This window comes from Conger conger, chromosome 4, assembly GCF_963514075.1.
Source record: "Conger conger chromosome 4, fConCon1.1, whole genome shotgun sequence".
In the NCBI taxonomy this organism is placed as follows: domain Eukaryota; kingdom Metazoa; phylum Chordata; class Actinopteri; order Anguilliformes; family Congridae; genus Conger; species Conger conger.
Window position 1 is genome coordinate 19,277,777 of NC_083763.1, and position 14,482 is coordinate 19,292,258.

General features: G+C 40.3%; 1 protein-coding gene across 1 annotated transcript in view; it reads left to right on the top strand.

The window, feature by feature from the left end:
• The window catches only part of sgip1a (SH3GL interacting endocytic adaptor 1a), a 62,529-nt gene that overhangs the window by 23,239 nt on the left and 24,808 nt on the right, over positions 1-14,482 (top strand). Inside the window, exon 4 of the mRNA XM_061239479.1 lies at positions 13,524-13,587. Within this exon, the coding sequence (XP_061095463.1) occupies positions 13,524-13,587 (64 nt within the window). The remainder of the gene's footprint in view (positions 1-13,523; positions 13,588-14,482) is intronic.

The window sequence follows — 14,482 nt, forward strand, 5'->3', positions numbered from 1 at the left end:
ATCAGCGAAATCGGAATAAGGACAGTTACAGTTGCTTATTTTGATAATACTGGCTGAATTATGTTGCTTCATTGTGTGTTGGTTACCGGTCTAGCATTTACATGTTATTTTTGCAGTCTGTTGTATGGCGATGGTCATTTTAGAAGATTTTGTACATTTACTTGCCGTCTCATCAGTGACATTACAGAAGTAGAAGTCGCACTGTTAATGGTGTTCATGCTGTTATAATTGAAGTATAAATTCAGTAAATGCATATACAGTAGACATGACCGTATCTGAAGAAAACATGACCATATCTGCGGAAAACAATTTAAAACAGTGGATTAGCTCAGAATTTTGGGTTATTCACCTTGACCAATTCGGTCTCTTTCATGGAAGTTGTTTTTTTGGGTTGTCATGATCCCATTATTGCACTGTACTTTATGCATAAGGAGTTCTGGTGTGTTGGTTTTATCAATGGTCTTGTACTCAAAAGCACTTGGTCTCAGACCAAGGTCATTATGGCCTACGTTTTGGGTGCAGACCCCTAGATCCTGGCTTTTTTCTGGGACACAGCATGACTGTTAGTTTCTTAATGACTTGCAGCAGCTGCTTCAGACCTTCAGCTGTTGTTGATTACCAGCTTCAGTACCTCAGACAGCATGTCAAGCTGTGTTTTCCCTCATCTAAAAGCATACTCAACGCAGTGAGACCTTGACGAGAGTTTCAGCCTAATGTCAAGCCAGTCCAAAAATCTTTGTGGCTATTCAGACACAAAGTACTGGGCAGAGCAGCCTATTCACACTCACCGACAGTGGATATTTTACCTGAGATTTTAATTAGGGATGCTTGAGAGACAGTTTAATCAGACTTGGCTGCTTTCTTCTTTAGACTTCATTCACAAAGTTGACCAATTTGTCCCTACAATAAAGCATGAGTTGGTGTGGAAGACATGCCTGACTTGCCACATCAACATAGATTCTGGCTGTGCCATGCTGTTTTAACCAATGCTATTGATCCAGTTGACATCATGAATTACAAACTTGTTACGGATTGTCTGGTATTGGTTTGCCATTTAATAAGTACATTACATTTTAGTCATCATCCAGATCAGCATATTCAGCTTGGGTTCTTTCACACAGAATTAATCTGCAGCTGGATATTTACTGAAGTAATTATGATTATGTGCCTTGCCCAAAGATTCAGTGGTACTGCCCCAGCTGGGAATTGAGCCTATAACCACACAGTTAAAAGCCCTGGTATCTATCTAACCAGTATACTATACTATAATGCATGTCAGGCATTATCAATGTCAATTTGTTTTGTATAGCGCTTTTTACAGAGACACGTCACAAAGATAATTTACAGAAGAGTAGCAGAATAGCAAAAGGGGAAGGGGCAAACACCATAAAACAGTCCCAAAATTGCAAGTACGGGAGATAAACAAACTCCCCAGTGGGGAGAAAAATCAGCAAAGAGTGGTGAGAATAAATCTCTGGAGCCCATCCTCCGCTGGCCAGCAAGTTTAAAGGTAGGATGGATAAAACAGAAATGTAATCAGAAATCTATTACTGCTATTCAAATTGGTTGAACTGATTACAGTTAACGATAAACTAGCTGGAAAAGTAGAAAGTTCAAATGTTTGTGTTTGATTTGCACTTTGTTGTACGTCGCTCTGGATAAGAGCGTCTGCTAAATGGCACGTAAAAATGAGAGAAAGTATAGTGAGCCATTTTAGAGGGGCAGGGTGATGCAATTGGAGCTCCAGGATGTGACAAGGCATGGGTATGTACCAGGGGAGGAACAGGGCAGATATGAGTTCCAATTAATGGCACCCAATGCAAAGTTGAATAAAAGTACCAAATGTATTTCAAACCCAGTGTACCCCTCCTCCCCTAGATTACTCTATAGCCAGTCTGGAACCCCTCCCAATGCTTCAACATCTTCCATTCCGGTTACGTAATGCATGTTTACTCCAAAACACTTCTGAAATTCTCTTTCCCCAGGTGACTCTATGGCCAGTTATGTGAGACTTCTGCTCACAATTGTCGGAATTCAGTTTGAACCATATAGCACATCCCACTATTAAGAACATGTGTCTTTGCTGGATACATTACTCTGAGGCACCTGTCTTATGAATTGGCATTGCCCTAGTCCATTCGTATAATGACTATGCCACACTGCCGGAAATGGTATAGTATCGAATGAACAAACCAAGAGAGCTGAGAAAAAGGGATTATTTACCTCACCATTGTACACAAAGATCCCTCCTCACACCTCAGTGGGAGATTTCCATGTGGTATACCCCTGAGAACCCTGATATTCATCCCAAAGGCTGCTGCAAACACATCCTGGACAGGCTCTTTGCCTCTGCTGCCTGATACACATTTCTAAGTTGTATGTATGTGTTAACTGTAACATAGATGTGGTAAAAATTAGGCAAGTTTCTAGAAGCTAAGGTCAGGTACTCTCTTATCACAAGCACAGACAGGTGCCCAAGGAGATATAGTCTCTGAAGATTTTAATGCTGAGGTAATGATGTAACCGTCAGAAGAGGCCTTGCCTCATCCCTGTAATAGTCAGCTGTTATTTTTACTTAAGATTTACAAAAGCCTGTGTTGCAAAAAGAGCTATATCTCTTGCTTAATGTCAGGGCCACTGTGTTAGAGAGCTTGTGACCTGTGTTTTATGGCTCAGGTACAGAAGACCATGGCCTTGGTAAGGAGGGCCGTAAATCTCTAGAGCACACAGAGCGCTTAAATGTAGGTGAATTCTGATTCTAATCACGTCTCCGGCAGCATGTTGCAGAAATTAGCAGAGCAGGAAACCATTGCTGCCAATATTAGAGCAGTGATGGTAAACATCATGGTCTGTAACCATGGGGTGTTAATACTGTGACTGAGGGAACATTTCAGGATAAGCACGTAATTCTTTACTGACAGAAAGCTTGTCAATGTTCCTTCTGTTTGTTGAGTAGGAAATCTCTTCTGGGCCTGTTTATGCCCTAATGAGCCGAGGCTTGCAATAAGAGGAAATATCCCTATATACCGTGTGAAGAGGCGTGCTAACGAGGCCCTCATATCCTGTCAGCTGAAGGGGTTGCTAGCAGCTGCAAGTGCAGGGCAATGGAAAGCTCTTCACTTTTATCCGCTGCTCGCTTTGTAGCTTGCTTTATATTTGTTGTTTTAATTCATAGAGGGGTGGCACTGTGATGTTGTGGCATTGGCAGTGGGTGTATTTTAGCATTTTATCAGACCCACATACCGACACTGTGGCCTTTCCATCTCATAAAACCAAAACGCCCTAATCAGTGGGATGCGGTCAGGGAGGAATGTACGTCTATGGGAAACTCAAAGTCCTGAGGTAATTTTAACGGGCTTCTCCTTTTGCATTTTCTACCACCATTTCACAAGCCTGTAATTGCTTTTGGGGTGATGGATACAGAGGTGGAGATCACTGAATTAGAGAGTGATGGTGAGAGGGCACAGAAATCCGCAAGTATTTCAAGGTTGTAGCCGGGCCCCTCCCAAAGCCTGTTGGAGATGAAAGCTGGCAGGAGCTGAAATAGTTGGGCGGTAAAACATCAGGAGATGGAGTCCTCCCTTGTTGACTCTTCTATTTTTACTTAGCACATTAGCCGCTAATTCATTCCAGCAGTTTTGTTGCAACATCTCTGTTAAGTGCACTGTGTCCTAATTATTTCTACTATGTACTATTTTTTAACCTTCCTGAGACAGAAGAGGTATGCTCAGTCCTGTTTAGTAGTTTCCTAGCGATTCAGACCATTTCTGTTTTGTCTTGAGGGATGCCTGAAAGATGTATATTTCAGTGCACTGTAGTAAGGCAGGAAATCACTCCTTCAACAACTTGACCAATGTGACAGCTCTCTGGCAATAACGAGAAATGTGATTGGTTGTGCTGTAGAAAGGCAGAAAGGGCAGCTGCTTATAGGCTGGTTGGGCATTAACGGCAGGCTTCTCTCCCCTTCTGTGAATAACAGCCATGTAGGCAGTACAAACTGATGTTTTTTATCCAGATATGAAATGTGTGTGAATGCACAGTCTAGATGTGCTGACCTTTTACAGCAACTGTACTGCCTTGAGGGACATTAATATCCACTATATATCAACATGATTGGTTTCTAGGCTGCTTTGGGAAGGGAAGTGACTGCTTCACTAAAACTCTAAAGGAATAAGGGTTGACATATACTGTATATATTTTGTTTGTAGTTCTCCGATCCACCATTTCCCTCCTTGAAAATATAAAGGAACATCATCTTCTTTTAAGTAACAGCAAACCTTTCCATAAAAACAGTTTAAATGGAGTTTGAATGAACTGACAGGGACTGTCATGTTATTGGTCTGTTCCAAAACAATAGTTTATTCTGACTAAACGTGATGTTTAAGTTAAGGTACATGACTGGGACCCACAAGGCTGGTGGTTCAATCCCCGTTGTAGGCACGATAAGATCTGCAAGTGCCTTAGTTGCTCTTTTATCTATAAACTGTAATGGAATAGGCCTAATACTTTATTTTCCATAACCAATGCCTTAATTCATACTTTTCAAATGTTAAGAAGGTTTTTTTTTGCTCATGATGACAAGCAGACACCACCCCATGCTGTGCACACATGGGGATCAGCATATTCCTAATCATATCTGGAAATGCCTTGCATGTCGCTTTTATTTACACACTGATGAATGGCTTGTTAATGTGCCATTTAATGAGTGGGGCTGTTTAATGAGTGGGGACATTTTTAGATAAACTCTTTGCATGTAATCTGCATTGCTGAGCATACTTTAAGCTTTCAAGCACCCTGAGTGGAAAACAGTATGAGTATAACAAGAGTAGAGCTGTGAATTAACTGTGTTTTCAAAGGAGTACAGTTTTCTGTTTGTGTATGTAAAGCTTCCACAGATGCTTTGGGTGTCCTGATATGCTTCTTAAAGTGACCAAACCATTTAGTTCCTCTATTATTATTATTAAAAAGTAGCATTTTCCACTGCAGCTAACTGTGTTAGAACTTTGCAGCAACATTATATCCGCTTCATAAGAGTTCTGTGTTAGTGCCATCCCAGCTTTTGCATAATACCTTCATGTGATCAGGCCTGCTCGCTCTGTGTGCTAATGCCCTGAGGACCGATTTCAATCATGGTTGAATGCATATTTGTTAACATGTAGAGAAGCTGAATGATCATAGTCACCATTATTATGTGTGATCATTTTAACATACACTCACTAAGCACTTTATTAGGTAGACTTGTACACCAGCTTGTTAATGCAAATATTTAATCAGCCAATCATGTAGCAGAAATGAAATGCATGAAAGCATGCACACATTGCCAAGAGGTTCAGGTGTTTTTCAGACCAAATGTCAGAATGGGGAAGAAATGTCATCTAAGTGACTTTGACCGTGGAATGATTGTTGGTGCCAGACAGGATGGTTGAGTATCTCATAACCTGCTGATCTCCTGGGATTTTCCGGCACAACAGTCTCTAGAGTTTGCAGAGAATGGTTCGAAAAACAAAAAACATCTAGTGTGCAGCAGTCCTGTAGGAAAAAATGCCCGGTAAATGAGAGAGGTCAGCGGAGAAGGGCCAGACTGGTCAAAGCTGTCAGGAAGGTGACAGTAGCGCAAAATGACCACACATTACAACAATGGTATGCAGAAGAGAATCTCAGCAGCAGAAGACCAACGAGTCTACAAAATATGTCTGAAATGCCTAATAAAGTGCTCCCTGTGTTCTTCAGACAAGTATTTTTAACCTCATGGTGTCATGCTGAGACAGTAATCGACATTACCACAGTGAACATGTCATGTTTCATTTAATGAACACTTCTGTGGATTCTGAATGGAGGATTTCTGAATGGAAAGGTGTATCCCACAGGCCTTCTCATTGTAAATGAGCACAATTGTATAAGAGAAATTCAGGATGACAACCAAATTATGGCAGGTCGCAGAAGCACAGAAGAACAGTTCGGCCCCCCTCATTTATCCTTGTGGGGAAACTATGATGAATTTGTTTTTATTTTTTATTACCAGCTTCTATCACGGTGGCAGGAAGAGAAATATACATAACAGTTGACCAGTCATGTGGCACTATCTTCCCCAAATATGGCCTTGCAAATGAGCCAGTATTTAAAGTCTTTGTTCCCAGATTGTAACTCACTTTTAAGAGCAGGAGACTGACTTTTACAAAGCTTTCCCAGGAAGCACTGAATGGCTGAAATATAGCCTTTCCCTCTTCATATAGGAGGTTAATGTTCTGTCAGCGTTGGGTTCTGTAACTTTCTTAGTAACTGGGTCATTTCATGCTTTTTTTCACCTGAACAATACTCTGTGCATTTCTCTAAGTGTGAATTATATATGTAAATGAATTTGTATGTGTCAGGGTATGTGTGTGCTTTACTATGTAAGTGTGTGTGTGTGTGTGTATGTGAGTGTAAGTGAGATTTTAAAGTCAGTAATTACAGTTGCTGTCAGAACATCTTCTCTCACGAACAGTAGTACAGTAACTATGGAGTCATGTGTCATATAACTATCCATCCATGAAAATCTGTATACATTCTCCGAGCACTTTATTAGGTATTTATTAGACTTATTTTTTAGACTTCTACTGCTGTAGCCTATCTACTTAGAGTTATGATGCATTGTGTGTTCAGAGATGCTCTTCTGCATTCCGCTGTTGTAATGTGTGGTTATTTGCGTAACTGTCACCTTCCTGTCAGCTTTGACCAGGCTGGCCATTCTCCTCTGACGTCTCTCATTAACAAGGCATTTCCATCTGCAGAACTGCTGCTCACTGGATTTTTTTGTTTTTTTTGCACCATTCTTTGCAAACTCTAAAGACTAGTGTGTATGAAAATCCCAGGAGATCAGCAGTTTCTGAGATACTCAGACCACCCTGTCTGCCACCAACAAGCATTCCATGGTCAGTCACTTAGATCACATTTTTTCCCATTCTGATGGTTGATGTGAACATTAAATGAAGCTCCTCACCTGTATCTACATGATCGTATGCATTGCACTGCTGCCACAGTGCTCGATGAGTGTATTTAGGTTCTCTCCACTTAATAATAATAATAATAATAATAATACATCAAATTTATATAGCGCTTTTCATGGTACCCAAAGACGCTTTACAAAAGAAATAAAAATAACAGCTTTATTAAGAAAAAATATAAATAAAAAGGCTAAAAAGAGGAAAGATTAAGAACAAAAACTAAATGTAAAGGGAGCAAAACAAAACAAACAACTTTATTATGAGAGAAAACCAAAAGTTAAAAGGCTAAAAAGGGCTGGATTAAAACAACAGCTAAGGCTAGAGGGAGATTTAAAATGTGGGGAAAGCAAGTCTGAATAGGTGGGTTTTGAGGGACGTTTTGAACACGGAAAGGGTGGGGGCTGTCTTAATGTGGGGTGGCAGTGCGTTCCAGAGAGTGGGGGCAGCGACTGAAAAAGCCCTTGCCAGGGGTGTCTCAAAATGTTGTGATTAATTCCTTTGAATTTCCCTTCCTTGCAGAAAGGCATAGGGAAACTATGGGAAATGCCATTGTGCTGGAGAAACCTATCCTTTACTTAGTAGTTTATCTTGAGACATGTATGACCCTATACCAGCCATTGTCATCATAAATGCATGTAAATGTATAAAATATCCTTAATTGCACAAAAGATATGTTAAAACTAATAAATAAATAAATAATAATAAAAAAACGCGGAAAATGGACTGTCTCTTTAAAATGAGGATGTAGCTGAAATCCTTGAAAACATTGCGTGGGAAGATTAGCCACAGTACACATCCTAGCCACCCTCCACCCAGACTCTTGCCAACTATTATGGGACCCATCTAATCTCATCTAATATACATGGATACACAGGTTAATCTGCAATACGGCACCACCCCGCTAGACTGGTGTGGGTGAATATAGTACGTAATGTAATTACTTTTGTGACACTGTATTCTTCTCCGAAAAGGTTTGTGTCCAGCCGGCAGTCTGGGGTCATTATCTGTGAGCAGATGCAGGCATTTGCATTGATTGGTTCAGCCTGGCAGAGTCACTGTGTTGTTACCATGCTGCCACAACAGAAGATTCATCATCCTAATAATTGTATAACTGCAGACTTATTGAATATCTTGCCTTTTAAAATATAGCTGAAACCTTGAGCACATGCTGTTGTTTCATGTGTGAAGGATGACTCCTCTAACCACTTGCACCCTGTTTCTCAGATCAGGCTATTGGAATAGGCACAATTTCTAAGTCTTTATTTCTGTCTATGTCCTATGTATGTCTTGTATGTACTTACTTTTGCTTTTGGAGGGGAGTATGTTTGAGTATCTGGGTGTGTGTATGTATTATGTAGTGTGGGCGCCAGAATTATTGCCACTCTTAATAATAGTAATTCCATCACTTCCTGTGTCACTAAAGTATAAAAATGAGGTAACAAACAAAAGCCAAAAAAGAAAAGCCAAAGAACTGTCAATTAAGAAGACACAGGTGGTAATTGACCATCACAAGTCTGATAATGGGTACCAAAAAAATACGTAAACGGTTAAACATATTGCTTAGCACTGTAAGGGCAATAATAAAAAGGTGCAAAACATATGGAATGGTTGCAAACTTGCCTGAAAGAGGACGCAAGTGCATATCGTCCCCTCCATACCAACAAACTCTTTGGAAGGTTGGCACGAAGACAGCCCTTACTGAGCACAAGAAACAAAACCAAGCATCTTGAGTTTTCCAAGCCTCATTGGAATTATGACTGGAAGAGAGTGCTGTGATCAGATGATACCAAAATAGAATGTTTTGGCCAGACATACAAGGAAAAGCACCTCGTACCTACTGTGAAATATGGCAGTGGGTCATTGATGTTTTGGAGATGTTTTGCTGCCAGTTGTCCAGGCACCCTATTTCATATCAATGGCACAATTAATTCAACAAAGTACCAGGAAACTTGGCAGAAAATCTGGTTACCTCTGCTAGGAAGCTGTGAGGTAGAATGTCCAGCAGGGCAAGCATTCATCGAAATCCACACAGACATGGTTAAGTAAAAACAACAACCATGTTCTGCAATGGCCATCTCAGTCTCCAGACTTAAATCCCATAGGAAACCTGTGTCCATCCAAATGTGTTCTCTAACCATACAATCACAAATTATAGGAAGAGTCTCATGGCTGTCATCTTTGCCAGGGGTGTTTGCACAAACCAGAGGTGCCAATAATTGTGGAACCTGTTTTTATTTGAAAATTGTAAAACCTTGGTTGATTCCATTGAATTATTAATAAAGCACACTGCTTTACTCATTTTGGAAAATAAAGTATGTCAGCTGTATCATTTTTTAGTTCACATTTTCTGTGCTTATTTATCAAGGGTGCCAATATTTCTGGAGCCCACTGTACATGCATACTGTTGAATGTGTCTGGGTGTGTGAATGTTTGTATGTGTTATGTGCATGCTTGTTCCTGTATGTGCATGGATGTGTGAGCATGTATCTGCATGCGCTGGTTGAGGTGCGGTTGAAGGAAGCTAGGCTGTGCTTCAAGCTCTCTTCCAGTTTCCAGCACACCTTTTGTTTGGAAGTGGTTTATTGTCTCTCATAGATGGGAATCCAATTCTTCCTCTGACCCAGTTTCATGGTGCTTTGTGTCATTAGCTGAAGGGAATTTGTCTTTCAAATTGTGCATCCAGTCAAGGAGAAAAATTGACCACCGTATTATACGAAATATAAAGCGGTCCCTCAGCGTTGTGTGAAGTTAAGTCGACTAGAATTATGATCGGGGGTCACCATCTACAATGAGATTAATTCTAGGTGGTATCTTCATTCTATGGATACTGTAAATTTATGCAGTATAGTAAACAAGCAAGCCTTGTGTATTTCACATCTACGTTTGTGTCATCCCAGGTTTATAGTTTCCACCTCAAACCAGTGAAAAGGTCAGGAATCTGCCTGTTCTCATGTTATAATGTTTATTTGGATTGGGTGGATCAGCATCTTTCCTAATTCTATTTTCTTCCTGTGGGTTGTCAGAAATCACATTAGTCTGCTCACAGATGACAAGAGGGGTAATCAAAATGGATTAGGCATATTCTGCATGACTCCATTTGTGTGTGTCAGTGTGTCGGTGTGCATGTGCATGTGTGTCTGTCTGCATGTGTGTATGTGTGTGCTTGTGCGTGTGTGTATATATGTGTGTGTGCTTGTTCGTGTGCGTGTGTGTGTATGTGTGTGCGGAGGCAGTGGAAGCTTCTCTACCTGCTTTTCTTGTCTCTTCTTCCAGCTCAAAGAGAGTGAGTCACCATTTAAAGGGATAGTTCACTGGAGTTTTTTTGGAAAATGTTATTTGAGTTCACAATTACAGTGTACGAGGCGCTTTGAAATTGCTTTAGTATTTTACTTCTGAGAACTGCAAACTGGAAACTTCTGTAAGTATCTAAACATTTATGTATTGGACACAAAAACTGTCTGAAACCCATCTGAAACACGCTGAAAACTGAGCGTGTAAAAGAAAATAGGACTATCACTTTAAACCTTCCTACTTCTCCACACACTATTGTGCTTGCCAGTCCCCAGTTCTCTGCTGTTGTGAATAGAATATCTTATTAATTAGTATCCAGTATTAGCCAGCGTTAAACCTGGCTTGAAGCTGACGGGTATGTTACTGTGAGGACATCTCCCTGTCGGCTCTTTCTCCCTGAGCCAGGGTGGATTTTTGCTCGTCAGGATGGAGCTTCCTGTGTTAACCTGCCTCATTAAGACTAAGTCTGGAGCACAGGGGAAGCAGCCATTGTACAGCACAAAGGAAGTGAAGGAGATGAAGTGGGCTCCCAGTGCAGACTAGCAGAGCTTTTTTCAAGTGGTGTTCATTAATGATTTAGATCAGCTTTCCTCACAGCAGGGAAACACCAGCTCAGTCATGGAAAAACAGGGCATGACTGCAGAATGCGTTCTCCGCTGTAGGTAGATTGCTGTCAGCATGTTGCCTGAGCAGATTTTGTTAAAAAGGAATTATGTTTTTATGAAATCTGTGGTCATTTCTGAAAAAGTCGTTATGTAATCCTTATAATTCCAGCAGTGGCTGTACTTGAGTTTCTATTCAGTTTGGCTTTACATGTTCAATTCACCAATGTGGAAAGCACAGCATCGCAGGATAGAATCAGTTAATCAATGTCGATATTACATGAGCAGAGGGGCTCATTGCATCACTCGTTGGCATTAAGATACACCTGTGATTTTTCCCTTGCTGCAAGGAGCTAATGTACCACTGTATCTTTCACAACCTCAAATCATGTGCCCTATGGCTTTCTGGTTATGCAGACACATTAATGTTAGGTCTGCCAGGACATCGATGACATGAAATGTATGAGCTTTTTTTCTAGCAAGTACTTTGTTTAATAACCATAGTAACACAAAAAACATTAATATGCATCATGTCCCACCCAAACTGACAAACTTGGGGTATGGTTTTTCTGACCATATTGCCAACCTACCATGGGACAAGTAGGTTGTACTAGCCACATTTGGTGTCCTAATACCTTATTAAGTGCTGCCTTTTTTGCTACCTGTAGCACACATGTTCCAAATGCCAATGGATTCGCACTAAAGACAATATGAGTTTATGTCTGAGAATAATTAGTTTTCCTTTGTAGTCATCCTGAAATATAGTACTTGATATGAATAGTAATTATTTTGGGTAGAAGAGCCGAAATGTAATATTTATCATATTGGCTATGTTTGTGTACTGTTGGCAGTCATGTTACTGTGTAATGTTTGCTGGCATTGGTCACTTGGATGAAGGTTTGGAATGAAGAGAGAAACCGGAATGCCATTGGTAAATGGTTAGATTGCTGCGATTAAAATACATTCCGTCTTCACCTGCTGCTGAATACTGTATTTGTCGTCATTTCCTTCGTCATCATCATCCTCTGTGCTGAAGCAATGTTCCTGAGGTCTTATTGGTTGAAGTTCCTGTTCTGAATGAGATTATGCTGTCTTTGACAACAGCCACTAATTATGTAGCCACTGCTATTACCCGTCATAAGGAAGCCATCCAGTCATGTTGGAGATGTAGCCTGTCATTTCCATTTCCAGTAGTTAGTCTTTCATTAACGGTGTATTTGAATATATTTGTAATTTCATGTCAGACAATTGGATTTACACTCACTTTGTTGAATGCATGGGCTTGGCTTGTTATAATGGTGATGAGTTTGACCTTCCTCAAGCCTAATTATGGCTTACAGTATGTCTCTTCCTCACATACAAACCTATCAGACCCTCACCATCGTAAAGTAAATGCAAGAAATTAGCTATCATATTCTATCATTAGGGTGAATACTCTTGTCAATTGCAAATTGTGCATTCATGGCATTGTTAAGAGATGGTCTGCATTTGTACTATGATACAACCTAATTAATGAGGTGTAAGAGTACATGTTTGCAGTAGAATGACTCCAGTAAAACTAGCCATGATCGATTGAATACTGCATTCCTGCTGTTCTCCTCCTTCCCTTCCCTGTCTCTTCTACTTCCTCTTCCCTTTCTCCTCTCTTCTCTCTTCCCTCTCTCTTCCCTCTCTCCTCCCTCTTCTCACCCTTCTCTTTTCCTGCTCTGGCCCTGTTTGATGCAGTGCTGGATGTAAAGTGCTACCTATCCCACACAATCCATGTGTCACCTGGTGCTCAGATCAGTGCATGATGTGAGATGGTGTTCAGCTGGATGTTAGAGCCTCTGCCCTTGCCTTCAGTGTAACTAACAGCAGAACAGCCATCAGGACATTATAGAAGTTCCTTATGGGTGTCACCTCCTCTGAGCATTTTTTGTGAAAATAGAGTGAAGCTCGCTCTTGTTTTGGACTCATTTCATCATTTTGGCTCTAGTCGGGTGTGGTGTTCCCCCGGGGAGGCTGTCAGCCCAGGGCCCTGTCTGGCTGTAGCCTTACAGCAGCCTAAGCAGCCTCTCTCCACCCCCTCCTCCTGTCTACTCCTGCATTTGTGACCTGGGTGTTTTCTGATAAACTGAGCCAGAAACTCTGGGATCAAGGGCAATGAGACCTCACCTGTGCTTGTGTGGAAGGTCAGAGGCATGAACTCTCTATTTGACAGTAACACCTCTGTGTTCTGAACTTAAATGGAAGTATAAACATATACTCAACAGAAGTGGGGACATTTATGTGCATGCTGTATTTATGCCAGGGATGATGTAATATTTAACATAGATTAGATTAAAATATTAGAAGTAATATTTTATAAATAAATACATATTACTCCACAAATTCACTTAAAACTTAGCACTAATGTGAAATGAGTTTGTGTTTGTAGCGTTTATAACCTGTTACTGTGTAGTATATGAAATATAGGCCTTCAGCGCTATAAATCTTTGGACTCGATACACAGGTTGACTTCACTCCGCCTGGCTGTTCATCTCTCACAGAGCTGCAGAGACGGGCCTTGCTGAAGTGTGTTGCTCTTGTGCGTTTCCACGTGGACGTACATGGCCCTGGGGTGTCAAAGAAGTGTCAGTGATGCATTTCCTCTCGTGTATCCTTCTAGGATTGAAAAAGCGTACAAGGAAGGCCTTCGGGATACGGAAGAAAGAGAAAGACACTGATTCTACGTAAGTTAATGGAAATATGCCTGGGCTACTGTGCGTCATGCTGAAATGCTATCTGAATCTGGAATTTTATTTTTAACATGCAAAAGGAGAGCAACCTGACATTTGTAGCTAGATTGTGATGATTCCAATGTTTAATATTATATGTGATACAGTGTTCTGGTTTCTGCATTAAGTGCTGTATTTTCTACATGGTAAAAACTAAATGTATAAAAATACCCTTTAGCTGAGGACCTGGGCTTTTTTTTCACTGAATACAAAAAATTGTTTGAATAATTTAAAGTTTTGTACAGAGCCATATCAAGAAAAAAATATCTTTATGGAGATATATATATAGAATATTTATTGTATTATTGTAGTGAATTGGCTTATTATAGCAAAAATAGCTATTTTTATCAGAATGCAAGTGAATTAGTGTAAAACACACATTTTGAAATGTCCTGCATTCAAAAGACTCAGTATTCTATGGGCTTTTGTAACTACTGTTATATTTAAAATGGTGTATATTCCTATACATAATATCCTTATAATATTTGGTATGTGTATTTACAAATATGTCTTGCATGAGTTGAACATGTACTCTCTGTACTGTACTCTGTTGCATTTATAGACACCCATTACACACACACTAGTTCTTGTTGTTTTAATGGCTATAAATAATCTTGGCCAAGACGGCTGCTCATCCTAAAACAATGGATTTATTCGCTTGACGCTTTGAGCAAACTTGATAAAAACGTCTTAACAAATCCTCCATAGCCATCTCAAGGTCATTTGTTTCCTCTTCCATTCCCTCGGAAGGAACTCAATAATAATCCGGTGCAAGTGGCAAAACATTGCATTTGCCAGTAATTAGACAATGACTGTTCTTCAATATAATTCAGCGGACAGAGATGGTCTT